The 15,382-nt window shown below is 34.2% G+C and overlaps 1 protein-coding gene across 6 annotated transcripts in view; it reads right to left on the bottom strand.

Moving 5' to 3' along the window:
• Positions 1–15,382, bottom strand: part of LOC127873867 (centrosomal protein of 170 kDa protein B-like) — a 147,674-nt gene that overhangs the window by 21,684 nt on the left and 110,608 nt on the right. For all 6 annotated transcript variants that reach the window (XM_052417934.1, XM_052417936.1, XM_052417931.1 and 3 more), the window contains 2 exons: positions 13,250–13,433; positions 11,028–11,794 (listed from right to left, as the gene is read on the bottom strand). In XM_052417934.1, coding sequence (XP_052273894.1) covers positions 11,028–11,794; positions 13,250–13,433 — 951 coding nt within the window. The remainder of the gene's footprint in view (positions 1–11,027; positions 11,795–13,249; positions 13,434–15,382) is intronic.

The raw sequence follows: 15,382 nt of genomic DNA, 5'->3' as shown, positions 1-15,382 counted from the left end.
TGTCTTGTGATCAAAGCCAATAACATAACAGATCCAATAATTTCAACCTGACAGTAAAAATTGAACCATACAACTATAATCTGGTTAAGGTATTGGCTGGCAAGTATGTTCTTGTCATCAACTACCAGTTAACAAAGATTTTAATAGGTTGTTCCCACCTTAAGCCTTTCATTATATCTATATTCAACGGTGTCACAAACAGATTAAAATTAACAGTAATGTATGGATTTTTTGCCAATGAAAGTAAATTCAATATTTAAGAAGCAAAGGGGGCTTTAATGTACAGTGAAACCTCATTTAAAACCAATCCATCAATGAGTCAGCAACCTGTCACAGTCCATATATTTGACAAGCATACCAATTTGTCATTTAATCCTTTACTACTTAGATATGTATTTTGATGCATTTTTAGTCCCTTAGAAAGTTCCATTTAATTAGAGACCTTTCTGACTTCATTCAAATTAAAAAGGCTTTAATTCCAACCCTTAGATACTGATGAGCAGCAAACAGCATAAAACCTGAACAGCCTGCGAGTTACTCACTTTGCTTCTGACTGGGAAAGGGTTAAAAGATAGAGATACACGAAGTACAAAGATATTAAAAAATCAAGGGAAATGTAAATTTTTTATAATCACAATAGTTTTCATTCATTTAAATACGCAGCCGGATATGGGTATCATGTTGGGTGAAATACAGTTGTGAAAACAGTCGGACAAATGCATATTAAAACAGCAGTCAATATTTAAACATACCGTCTTATTATTTAGAATAATATTTTGAAAACTGTTAATTAAATATTATCATTTAAATATTCTTTATAAAAGAACCACTAATTATGGTGGATATATTAGTAACTGACTGATAAATTAATAAACCTGATTTTAGAAAGAAAAAAAAATTGTGCGCACTTACCTTGAGAAATATATTCTCCTTGGTGCTTATGTTGTTATTTATTCTCCTTGGTGCTTATGTTGTTATTTATTTCCTTTTGATTTACATTCACCAAGGCCATTTTTCATGAGAATAATTGTTTCTTAAAGGCTCTAACTTAATCACTATATTTGTATGCAAGTTGTCAAAACTGTCAACATTCCGACAATAAATATTTATCACACATACAATTGTACATGATTATTGCATTCATTTAGGTTAGAAATGTATCTCTCACAAAATTTTATTCACTTGTGTGGCACAGTAACTTTAAGTTACAGTAGGTCCTGTTTTTCTTTCCAAAAAACACATATTTTTTTTACATTGCACATAACGTAAAAAGATACCAGTTAACCTGTATTAGCTGTAATAAAACATTAAGAATGATACGTGTCTTTAATTAAATTAAAATTGATAAAACAAACAGATTCTTAAACTAAACGTAAGAACGTTTTCTAGGAAAATTCTTTTTATTTCCATTTAATCTGTCATTTAGAAAACATTGAGTGTTTTTTTTATAAGCATAACATCATTGTCTTATGTTTTTGTTTTATTCCAAAAATATTTTGTATGTCTTCATTTTGTTTGCTTTATGTGAATTTCACATAAAACTTTCATTTATTAAGCTCTTTTAGACTTGTCATTTTATCCATATAACATCTTCATAATCTCATATAGCACCAAATATCCACTTTACCAAAAATGTCATAGACTGTATGTCTGAATAATTCATGATCCAACAAGAATGCCTGGGTAACAAAACATAACTTGAAGTGTACCGTATTTTACCATGCATAGCGCGCGGTTTTTTACCTTCAAATTTCAAAATAAAAATTCAGTGCGCGTAATACATTGACACAACGCTTTCCTGGTTGCTAAATTGCAAAAAATCCATTTCGTAATCGTAAATCTTCACAATTGCCGCCATTTTTGTTATTGCAGAAAACTACACCCTATAATGTTATAGACCGAAGGGGCCGTTGTCGAAACAACATATAGCGGGAAAGGTTAGGAATGAACGGGGTAGTAACAGTTTTGACAAAAATTAAAAGATGAAAAAAATGTCTTTGTTGGTGTTTTCACACTTCTTCATTGATTGTTCATTAAAAAAAATCGAGCTATATCGATCCACGTGCGTCGCGGTATTGTTTGTTAAAGTTTTTGTTGTCATGAAAACTCGTTGATTTACAACGCAAAACGTCTTATTTGAACTGAGGCTAATTATTTCAATCATATTTTTCAACTTCGCTTTTGCTTTATTTTGATAATTTAATCCAAAGTTTAATGTTAGCAATTCCGAAAATTTGCACTCTATGTGAATTGACAGTTTGACGTCATCAAAGGAAAGCCGCTTCCTGTCTGAAGCAATAAAGCGACAAGTTTCTCGCCGACAAAATTGGCTTCCTTTGTCTAGCAATCAACATGCCGAACCAATTGTGTGTTTGTTCCTCAATGGCAATCGTCCAATTAAATAATAGCACGTGCAAAGCTCCGCCTTCGAACCTTTTGAAGAGAACGGAGGTGGAGTTCAACGGTTAATTGAGCAAGTGTATTACGTAGGTTGAGTTCTGATTTGTCGAAATTACTCGGCCCTAAGCATTGAAACGACGAATACGTTTATCAATCATTTTCCGATCTCTGCATAAATATGCTACTGTGCGAGTATACTACGTAGGTTACAAACCAACAATAGAGATATAGACTCGTTTTATTTTCTTTCAATAGAGACAAACAAATGATATTTGTCAAATGGCTTTACGCCAATAACGCCAACTGTATGGAATTGAGCGTTCGGGTGTATTGTTTGTCTCACTATAATATCAACTAGACGCAGTGAAGGCGCGAAATACCGGGTCAAACTGGATTTAATGGGGAGCATCTCTTAATGGGGAAATATTTAAGTCGATGAAAAATAAAATGGGATCCACGGACGATTTGCGTAAAATTGGACATTGCGATGTTGCGGGTCTGCAGAAGAAGATGTCATACGATGTTGTGAGCGGCAGGTAATGAAAATGTTACACTGTTCAAATGTGAGTAATAGGTAATGGTGTTTCGAATTTAACGCGCAGGGGTCTTGAAAAAACACGCGCAGTGCGCAGCAATAAGGACATATCGGTGTTCACGAGAGAATAATCTTAAAAATTATCAAAAAATATAGTGCTATGCAACCCATGCTCCTGATCGTAAAAACGCTCCCTACTTTAAAACAAAAAAATAAGCGCCCGAAAAACTCAGATTAAATGATTGCGCAATATAAAAATGGCGGCCATTTTCGGCCAAATTTTCGGGTTTTTGGTCTTGAATTCTTTTTTTTCTCCATTTTGGCTTTAAAAAATCGCATGCGCGTTATACATGGTAGCGCGTTATACATGGTAAAATACGGTAAACACAACTAGCTCCACAAATAATCAACCTTCTGTCACAAACCAGCAAGCAGGAATTCATGTGCACTGGTATTTGGATTGAACTGACTGTTAAGATTGTGTGTGGATAAAAAATATCGTTATTATGGTTACAAAGTACAAATGAGGTCAAGTAAAATATTTTATTTTTATCGTGTCTACCTTTAGGAAACTAACATGTAGAAAAAATCTAACATTGGGGCTACATTGTTGAACACAATAGTTTTTTAAATAAAAAGCAAGCAAATGTTTATGATGATGGCCTAAAGTTATTGACTGAGATTATTCATAATATTAGCTATTGTTAAACTAAAAGAATAAAAAGTTCTCCTTTATTATAAAGCTCAGTATATTCGTTAAGACCAGTTCATTATTTAAAAAAAATCAGCACATGAGCAAACTTACTTTTCACATATTGGTACAAAATTGTTTCATTAGATAATCAAAATCCTATATAACACAGAATAAGCTGTCCTATACTTTCATTAAACGGAAAGATGAGATTTACCAGTCCAGGATATCACATGGTTTGCCTTGGGGAGGCAGTGTGTTTTGATCACGAAATTATGAGAAATAACCCAACCAACACTCATTACCCAATTATGACACATACGCGGTTTGATTTATTACTTACATGTGCCAAAAGCTGTACATAGAACAGTTTGTATTTGCTCAGTATTTGACAACAAAAGATTGTAAACTTCACTTATATGTATAACTCTTATACTGAGCATATAGAAGTAAAAAAACTATGTTTTTCGGCGTAGCTGTATAAGCCAGCTTTTCACCTTACCTGACCTTTGTAAGTGTCAAATAAAATTCAAATAAAATTTCCCGCGGCTAGACACGAATGAATACACTTCATTTAGTCTGTTGGCTGATTTGAGCTTACCACCAGAACATTGGAAACACCAGTTAAGACCAGTTCATTATTTAAAAAAAATCAGCACATGATCAAACTTACTTTTCACATATTGGTACAAAATTGTTTCATTAGATAATCAAAATCCTATATAACACAGAATAAGCTGTCCTATACTTTCATTAAACGGAAAGATGAGATTTACCAGTCCAGGATATCACATGGTTTGCCTTGGGGAGGCAGTGTGTTTTGATCACGAAATTATGAGAAATAACCCAACCAACACTCATTACCCAATTATGACAAATACGCGGTTTGATTTATTACTTACATGTGCCAAAAGCTGTACATAGGAAAGTTTGTATTTGCTCAGTATTTGACAACAAAAGATTGTAAACTTCACTTACATGTATAACTCTTATACTGAGCATATAGAAGTAAAAAAACTATGTTTTTCGGCGTAGCTGTATAAGCCAGCTTTTCATTGTATGTCAATAATAGATTCTTAATGTGTTTTCAACAATACCATGATAAGTATTATTTTTGATTAATTTTACAAGAATTATTCCACCATATTGACTAATGTATTAAGCATGTTAGTGATGATTCTGGATACTGTTAATAATCAAATCAAATAGCAATGCCCGACAAACCACTAAAACAGGTTTGTTCGAAGAACGCGCATATAAATATTTAAAATATGTACGGATACTTCGCGTGTGGCTGGTTGACTCGTATGTTTTAATTTCACTTCCATTCTTCTTTTGGTTTTCTGTTTTGTATCTAAAGGTTTATGACCAGCAATATGTAATAATGTAAAATAAGCTGTGAAAACTCCGCGTAACATCCCGTACTGCGTGTGATGCAGCTAAGTACTGCACAGAAATTCGCTATCTTTACTCTCATTCATTGAACTCTTTACCTTCCACCAACTCCTACCAAAATCAACGCCGTATATCTTTTAAAAAAGATATTTCTTGTTTCATATTATATCCAATCAGGAAGTTTGCAAATGACAGTGATTCATTAAAAGCATGAACAGTTTCAGTACAACTGCATTCTGTATTGCACATACTAGAATAATTATTTTTTTTAATCATAAAAATGAAACCAAACAAACACTTCAATGTTAATGCAAAAGCAGAATTCTTAGCTTTTATATCCAAATAGCATATTGGATTTGTTCACTAGCTCTTTCAAACTCAAGTGTCAATCATATAGTTTGTCTATGTAATCTGGAGTAATACACACTTAAAATAAAATCCAAAATGCAAACAGGTTTTGTACCTTCTTATTCCATGCAGAATAACAGGATATTTGTCCTATTTATTTGATTAAATCAACCTTTTAACATTCCAAATATTGACAATATAACATGACCTCCAATAAACCAATTTTCCTACATCATTTAATCCATAAAAGCAAATTCAATGGAAATTATATATATTGGTTTTTGTGTTTTGATAAGTTTCATAATTGTAAATTGCACATAACATTGATTAAATTTGAAGTTCAACGGTGGTATCTATAAATCATACAATCTTAATCTTGATAGTTCACAATTACATTCAACAACAAAATTCCAACCAGTAACACAACCCTGTAATTAGCTCCAGTAAAACCACATTAAAACTAGAAGATAAGAATTATCGACATCTTTGGTCTAAGATACTTCTGTATAAATACTCAAGCAATTAAAAAACACACCAATTTATCAATTAAGGATCACATAAAAGAAGTTTTCCCATTAATAATTAAAACGCTTCAATAGTTTTGCTTTCTATTATGCCAAAAATAAATCTTCACAATTAGCTACAAAGCGATCATACTTTGTTTAAGTTAAATGAGTATTTTTTTCAATATCCATACCCTCACTACCAATAAATTTACCATATATTTGTAACCAAGCACGCTATGAAACACACATAAAATCACTCAGTGGAACACATCCTCTCAACAAAGGTTTACTTCACGTTCTGATGGCTGCATACGAAACACATCCTCTCAACAAAGGTTTATTTCACGTTCTGATGGCTGCATACGAAACACATCCTCACAACAAAGGTTTACTTCACGTTCTGATGGCTGCATACGAAACACATCCTCACAACAAAGGTTTATTTCACATTCCAATGGCTACATACGCCTGACTTGTAAACAATTTCATCACCTATCAGTCACAGGCTAGCACGCAGTCTAGACTCATTCTGAAGGTCCAGGCATGGCTAATGAGATGAAAATTGTGACTGGGTAAAAGTGACATTGTCCCACAAGACAATTAGAGACTAGTTTACATCCATCAGTCACCGACTGAAGAGTCAGAACTTCCATTATTTATTTAACCATGCCAACTCTAGTGTTAAAATCATATTGCCATTCACAAGTAGTCAATTGTGGTACATTCTAGTGTAAGCATGTTTTCTTTTCAGCCATGCGATGACTGTATAACTATTAAGATATGTTCAAGCCAAATTTTGATCAAATTTGATTTTGGCATTTTATTTTAAATGGATCCAAAGACAAGGGTGTTTCTCTTTGCTAGTGAATGATGTAAACTTGTTCAATTGTTTAATCCTACATAACAATCTATTATTTTCACAAAATAAATATTATGTTTTATTACAACTCCAGCTCTACAATTAGTTGAAGTATAATATACTACTTACAAACATAATTCTGCTAGAGGAGGCCAGACACCGAACAGTGCACAGTGCGTGATCACAATAGCTCACCTTGAGCACTTCAAATTTCAGATGGTAAAAATAATTTAACAAAGTGTGTCTTACACAAATATACATCTCTTTAACAAATCAGCTACTGCCATTTAGTAAGTTCACCTCTTATAAAATGTCGTATTACACAAGCCCCTTCAGGAAACACCACTGCTAACTAATCATCGTTTGCCATACAGTAATTGTTAATCAATAACTGTTATGGCCTGTCAAAAATATGGAACATTAATTGTTATGGCTTATGAACAATAAGTGCATGTTCAAAGAGTAAATTAATCAACATTTGTATGTCAACACATCCCATAAGATCATTTGGTGCAGAAAAATGCACTGAACATTATTCGTCTGAGTAAAACAAGTTATTGTAATTTGTAATGGAGTTGAACATGCCGATACATATTTACTAAAATGCTAAGGCCTAAAACAAAGAAGTTCTGTTTTTTGTAACCGCCCTAATTTTTTAGCACAAACCCTAATTTTTTACCTTAAACTTTAAAAATACAGTTGTTGTGTGACAACAATACATTAAGTTGTGTTTGTTATTGTAGAATGTGGATACCCCCATATAGTATCACTCATAAGTAAAGATTTTTATTCTAAAATTGTTTTAAATTAAAGTCTTCACTATGAGATGGTACGATTCACACTGTAATCATTCTTCTGGTCAAAATAGGAACAATCAATTACAATTGCCGCAACAGGTGACCTTGTTGCATTACCAGCTATCAATGATATACAAATGTATAACTTCACTACATAATGCACAATAAACACAAACTGCTGACATTAAATTTTTTTTTTTTAGAAGTTTAAAGCACTGTGTGCATGACATCATGAAGTGAAATGCGGGATAAGCCTTTATTTGACATCCAATCCAGACCGAAAGTATTCCCATTTAACATGTATAAATAATGTAACATGAACTGCATGTTCACACATAGTAAACCTCAGTTGGTATCATAATATTAAGACATACTTACATTTGGCAAAACATCTTTGATATGAAAGACAGGGCTATGACTTACATTTAAGTAGATGAATTCAAAGAATCAAATTAAGATGTAATGTATCTTTCATATAGATCGAGATGAATTGCTATGGGGCAGAATATTAAGTAGCACAGCCAATAAAAAAGATTAAAACAACAAAAATAAAAACCTACCTACCTTGTAACCTATGTATGTGTTTTTTAACATGTTACATGAAATTTCAGATTTTTTTAGGTATTAGTACAAAGGTAAACTCAAGAACCACTTGTAAACACAAGGCAGTTCAATGAAGATTTCAATTAATATGGCTGTAATTGTACCAATCAGTTTTGAGAAAAGAGATATTTTTAAAACAGGATGAGTATAGTAAACTGTTAATAAAGGCATATCGTTTTACATAATATAAACACAGGGTTCCACATACACTGAAAAAAGTTAAACATATCAAACCAGAATATGCAAGTTCTGTGAAGAACAGTAAATGAGAAAAAGCTTTTAATATGGATCTAAAAAAGGCCAACTCATTATCTATTAACAGGTTTCCATAAAATATTCCAATAACATTCCCACAAGGAGGCAAGTGCTCAGATTTACCCATCCTCTGCCCACCAGAGAGCTAACAGGAAGTGATGCTTAATGGCAGATATCAGATATTCATGACAACTGAACACCAGCCACAACTAACTATGTCAATCCTAAACCACATGCCAGCAGTATCATATCCCACCACAAGTTAACAGATTCTGTTATTGATTTGCAGAGAACACTCAGGCTGTTTAGTGACATGCCAACCTATCTAATAAAACTTGACCATTCCCTAGCAACATTTGAAATCACCTTCATTTTTGTACTTTTCCAAAGAGTCTTCATTAATTTTATAGAAACTGTTTTTGATTTTATTCAATGGGCAGAATATTACCTCAAATTGGCACATGTACATTCCACAGATATGACTTGCATATCTAAATAAATTACCTGTCACGTCTCATTCACATGTCCTTTCAAAATCACGTCTCAAATTTCATTTCCCTACATTGTGCACAGACTTTTATAAGACTCAGTTTTCAGTCACCACATGTTCATAACCGTAACATGCAAACCATGCATTCATTCTGTGAAAGACATTGTGGTCACTGACCCACTTCATTGCAAAAGTCTCAGAAACATACATGGCGTTAGGAATGAATACAGTCAATTGGCCTCACTATTGTTAGTTTGAACATTTTAAAGAACAGTAAACAAACAAGCAAATTCTTTGAATTGATATCCCCCGCCATTATACTTCTGGACACAAGATATGGCTCCGGACACACAAAAAAAGCATTTTTTTTTTAAATACAAAGGGCCATAACTCCGTAATTATTCGATTGTGTACAATGCCATTTGGCATGCATCATCTTCTTATCCATATATATACTCATACCAAGTTTCAATGAAATCTGCCAAAGCACTTCGAAGATATGGCTCCGGACACAAAAGTGCCAGACAGACGGAAGAACGGAAGGACGGACGGACAACCATAAAACAATATCCCTCCGCCTATGCGGGGCATAATAATACTTAGCAATTATTGATGAACATTAAAAAGATTGTTTCAAATTAGGATTTCTTTTTTTAAGTGTGTATTATAAAGAAGGCCAACATATATTACTCCAGAAATACCACATAAAGAATGTGAGAAGGGATACTTATGACTTAATTTCTATGCCAAGCAAATCAATCAAATGCAGTTGGCACAGGCTGATCAGGAATTGCATATTTCCTAGACTAGACTGCATTTTTGTTGAGACAAAACTAACAATTAACGAAAAATTACATAAAAGCAGAAATAGTCCCTGATAGCCTGTGCTGACTGCACAGGCTAATCTGTGAAAACATTTAACGCAAATGCAATAATCTCAGTTTATCCAGAACAAGGCTCATATAGTTCCAGTCAGGGGTGGGAAGTTTTGCACAGTGATATATGCATGTACCTTAACCCATTTATGCCTAGCGTCTAGAAAAAAGGTCCTGGCAAACAGCGTAGACCCAGATGAAACCCCGCATGATGCAGCGTCTCATCAGGGTGTGCCCTGTTTGCTTAAAGGAATTTCTGTCAGAAATATTCTAAATATGGAAATAAATATACTAGACATCCCTTATTTTGGAAATAAATTGATCCAATTTAGAATGATGGGAGAGTCCACTAGGCATAAATGGGTTAACCCTTTCCCCCAATAAGAAGCAAAGTGGAAATGGCTTTTGCAACCAGCATAAAACCAGAACAGCCTGCGAGTAACTTGCAGTCTGATCCGGTTTTATGCTGTTTGCTGCTCATCAGTAACTAAAGGTTGGAAATGAAGCCTTTAAAATTTAAAACTAGTAAGAAAGGTCTTTAATTAAATTTAACTTTCTAAGGGACTACAAATGGGTAAAAATACATATCTAAATGATAATGGGTTAAAGTCAGTCTGGTAAAGTCATTTAGGTCATCATCAGATGATAAGCAAAATTACACGGCAGCCACATCAACTTTCATTACATGTAACACAACCATTATGTCAGATGTCAGTAGTTATAGCCCATGAACATGTTTCTTTTTTTGCCTGAACATGTTTCTTTTTTGCTTGTTCTCTGTAAAGAGTGCAGATTAATGTCAGAGCAAGAAGCATGTCAACCTAATCAGCCTGTCAGAAACGCACACTTGTACAATCGTATCAATTAGCTTCAGTCAATTGTTTTCCCCCAGGCTACTTATAATTTCTGGCCATTAACCTATATTTGTATGCAATATAAATGTCAATTGCCATAGCTAGGGTACTAACTTCTTCACACTCAAATATAACTGATAGATAAATACTATTACAGGTAACAGCTAATAACATTAGACCTTTTAGTATGTAACTTAAAAGACTAAAAAATCTAGCTTGTTGATTAAACTGCCTGCAAACATAATATTTCAGAAAGTTTAACCTCGCCATAGCTGACCAAGGCTAAGTTTTGGAACATTGTCAGTGTATGGGAAAAACTGCACAATTTCAAATATTTTGTATTATTGGAGCACTGCCTGAAAATTATATTGTACCTGTAAATTGAAATTACACTTTCAATGAGACATTGAATTGCTTACCTCATCATCCATCTCCTCGTCGTTGTCAGTGACAGTACTTCCTAGCTCGGCCTCCAGACTGTTGGCCATTTTGGGTTGGGCCCGCAGTCTCTCAAGTCTCTCTATTTCCTCCAGCTCCAGATTGAGGTTCTTCAGACTCAGAGTGAGCTCCCCTTGCTTGTCCGTCTGCCGCAGCTGCTCCTTGATGTCATCTGATAGATTATCCCCCGCTGAAGCTGTACCTGAATTCTGATCCACTCCGAAGACTTTGTCAATGTTTTTACGAGCCTCAGTCTCCTCCGTGGCATCTGTCTCATCTTCGATTGTGTAAGTGCCAGCTTCGCTAGCCTTGTCTTCTTCCACTTGCACCGGTAACTCTTCTATACTAGATTTCTTCAATATAGTAGACGGAATAATCTCTTTTGATCTAACTTTCTTAATTACTGGTTTATCCGATGGTTTTGAGCTTGGTTTTGAACCGATATTACTAAAATCCATCGACATAGACAGCTTTGATTGATCAGTGTCGTATTTCACGGATTCACTATACATATCATACTCAGTTAAACCACTTCTGTTGGTGTCTTTGGTTTTCAGGCTGTCAACACTGCCTGTTGAATTATTCTGAAACATTTTGTCAATCAAGAAGGCCATGTTGCTGTTGGTAGCTTGCGTAGGTGGACCTAGTACCTCCTGACTGACTGCCTTGCGGGCTCGTATCACAGACTTCGGCTTTGTTAGACTGATGGAGGTCAAAACACGGCGCTTCACGCTGGATGATTTGGTAGCTAAAATATACAGGTTATCAAGATTGATTTTATATATTAGTTTCTGAAATAAGTCAGGATGTAAAAGACACATAGATTAAAACTTTACCAACAAAAAGCATTAATTCAATCCTTGCTTGCATGATACAAAGCAATATCATTAATCTAGAAATGTAAAAAAATCCTTTCTTACAATTCTATACTACCACAGTCTTCTTAAACAAAAACTGGTTGAATATAAAGCAAACATCTGAAGGATTCATCCTGTCCATTTGGATTATATACTATGAAACATGACTGTCTACATCAAATTAATGACACCTTAATTGACACAAGGCTTTCTTCCGTTAACATTAATAGCTTTGATATGCTTAAGGATAGGCAGAATATTCCAAATAACTAAGGGAGAGAAGTATGCTTCATTGGTACTTTTTTATTTCACAGAGTTGTTTACCTTACATAAATTCTCATCTAAACAATATAATTATAATATTGATTGCCAATACCCTTGAGACATCCTTGTTTCCTTGTTGTCAGAAAAAATTGACGCAGAATGTAGTGTTAATTATGGTTCAGTGACCCATATGTGCATCCATTCTTTACAAGCACTGGCTACAGAATACCTACTACTCAAAAAGGATGTGTGTGATACGATGTGAAAAGGTTTAAATTTAGTCTAAACAAGAACATCATGTGATAAATTTTTCATGCCCTAGTGATCATAAATATACCTTACTTAAAATGCAAGATTGAATATAAGGATATTGCAAAACCAGAATACAACTAGCTGGACTTTTCTTGTTTTTGTCAGAGTTTCTAGCAATTGTATACTTTTTTGCAGTTTTGCCAAACTGTTTGTATAGCAGGTAAGTAATTGTTGCTATCAAGTAATTATTGAGTATCATTTTACTTTGCAAAATATCTCTAGAGACAAATAAACTGTCATTTTAACTGGATAATATTCATTAACACCTTGATTGTTGACCTTGATGAAGGTCTTTAACCAATATGCCCCTTATGCAAACCAAAGGGCCATGATGGCCCTAAATCGTTCACATGAGTTCACGAACACAAACTGTCCAAAACTTGACCTGGTGATCTACTTGTTCACCCTACTTGATCAAGACTCAAACATGTCCTTCATTTTATCAAGATAAACATTCTGACCAAGTTTTATTAACCCTTTACCACTAAGATAGGTATTAAACCCTTTACCACTTAGATACGTATTTTCATATTTTGTAGTCCCTTCGAAAGTTAAATTTAATTAAAGACCTTTCTTTCTAGATTCAAGTTTTAAAGACCTCATTTCCAACTCTTAGACCCAGATGAGCAGCAATAAGCATAAATCCTGAACAGACTGCGAGTTACTCACAGGCTGTTCTGGTTTTATGCTGGTTGCAAAAGCCAATTTCACTTTGCTTATATGGGGGAAAGGGTTAAACATGGTTATACAATTTAATCGCAACGAGTTACCACTAGAGTATGACTGTTCTGTATTCTCATCATCCACACTGTTGGAGGATGAAGACTTGCTCATCGTTCGCTGCCTCTTTGAGACCAAGGCATCGCTTGGTGAGGCCCAGAGTTCATCAATCGCGTGTTGTTTAGTCAAGGAGATATCGCGACCCTCAGACACTGCCCGACCACCAACACTCATCTGAAATTATTACTTCAACCCTTAACCACATAGATATGTATTTTGACACATCTTTAAGTCCCTTAGAAAGTTAAATTAACTTAAGGACTTTTATTTCTAGAATCAAGTTTAAAAGTTTCATTTTAAACCCTTAAATACTGATGAGAAGCAAACAGCATAAAACCTGAACAGACTGCGAGTTACTCACAGGCTGTTCTGGTTTTATGCTGGTTGCAAAAGCCATTTTCACTTTGCTTCTTATGGGGGAAAGGGTTAAGACACAAGTATTCAAATTTATTACTCATTTCAGTATTTTGTCAATTCGTTGCCCTGCATAAACATAAATGCCATAACTGGTTTTAGGTTCAAATCAATACATTCCACAAATATTGGTGGGACATTTGACCTCAAAGCAGGACCTGCCAGCCTGGACAACTCTTGAAGACAAAATCACACTGATCAAATAGTCAATGAATTGTTCACAAAATTGTTTAAATAATCTTAATTTTACAATAAAATGTTCATTTTAACAGATTAAATTAACAAGATTAATTGTTGTGTAATGCAATGTGAATGGTTGACGATTATTGGTCAACTTAAAAGTATGCCAAAACTGTGTGTTTATAAACAAGACTTTGTAGTTTAACCTTCTGAGGCCAAGACAAAATAATGTTGTGGTTCAATTAGGGTAGGTAGGAAAAACATTTTTTTATTTTATTTTATTTGTTGAACGGCTTTTTCCAATACATACATAGGCAATCTAGCACAAAAACCGTTTTAAATGCTGATTAGCATGAATGGTCAATTCATGGCTTCAACTTGGTTGGACATGCTGCATTTAAAACTCTCTGAATTCAAGTCTGCTTTTAAAATACAAATCTTACAACTGACATTTAATATAAATAGACTAGTATTTATCTATATCTATAAAAAATTTGTTTAATCAAATACACCTCCATAAACCCATCTTAGTGACATTTCAAGATAGATTCGATTTTGTTGAAAGTCGTCTCGGAACTGCAGGCTTTAAAAGCCCTGAATTCCGGAGCATGGTCGCACTTTTTACGTAAAAAAATTAAATAAAAATGACAAAGAATATGATTTCTCCATTGTGTCGCAGACGCTCTATGCATTTAATATGTAAAGCGCCTCGCCGATGAGGCTAATGGTGCACACATAAAAATCGCACTCCGTTAAAAAAGTCGGCATGGCTAAAAACCATTCCTCCGGTACAGTTTTAAAATACCGCGATTTTTTTCTTTTGGCTTTTAATTTTGAATAAAATGTTGTAGAGTCGTAGCAAAATAATAAGCGCGGTCAGTAAAGTGTCATCCCTGATAAGCCTATGCAGACTGTACAATCTAATCTGGGAGGACACTTTACACAAATGCATTAAGCCAGATTTTCCTGGAGTCAGGTTCATATTTATTTTGTCAAATTAGTTGAAGTCTATTTTAGCTCCATCGCATAGAAAGCCATAGGCTTATCGAAATGCTCTGGAGTCAGCTTCCTGGAACTAGAACCAGTACTTGGTGTCTGTGGGAGAGATAGAAGGTACGCTTCCAGTAGGGTTTGAACCGGTGACCTCCTGATCGCTAGGAAGACACCATATCCATTACACCACAGCGACCTTTTGTCAAATTTAAAAGGGAAACAAGTAGATCTTTTTAAGTTTCTTAAGCCAAAGCTTTTTACATTAACATTTTCTCCTTCAAAAAAAACAGTAAAACTTTGAAGTTATTTACAAGCCTATGTATTTACCTTTGTCAAACATGTAAAAATTGGTTAGATGAATGTAACATCAACAAGTGAACAGAACAAAATAGTAAAACATTCTTTAAGATTATATTTCATGTTATCTTCCTTAAAACTGAATGAACAAAATATTTCATTATCCTATATTGCCAACAAAATCCATTTGTTGATAAGGACTGTGCATGAATAAACATATGCTAATGCAATGTAAATAT

Source organism: Dreissena polymorpha, chromosome 3, assembly GCF_020536995.1.
Source record: "Dreissena polymorpha isolate Duluth1 chromosome 3, UMN_Dpol_1.0, whole genome shotgun sequence".
Taxonomy (NCBI): Eukaryota; Metazoa; Mollusca; class Bivalvia; order Myida; family Dreissenidae; genus Dreissena; species Dreissena polymorpha.
The sequence above is the reverse complement of the archived record's forward strand: the minus strand, read 5'-3'. Positions and strand labels throughout refer to the sequence as shown.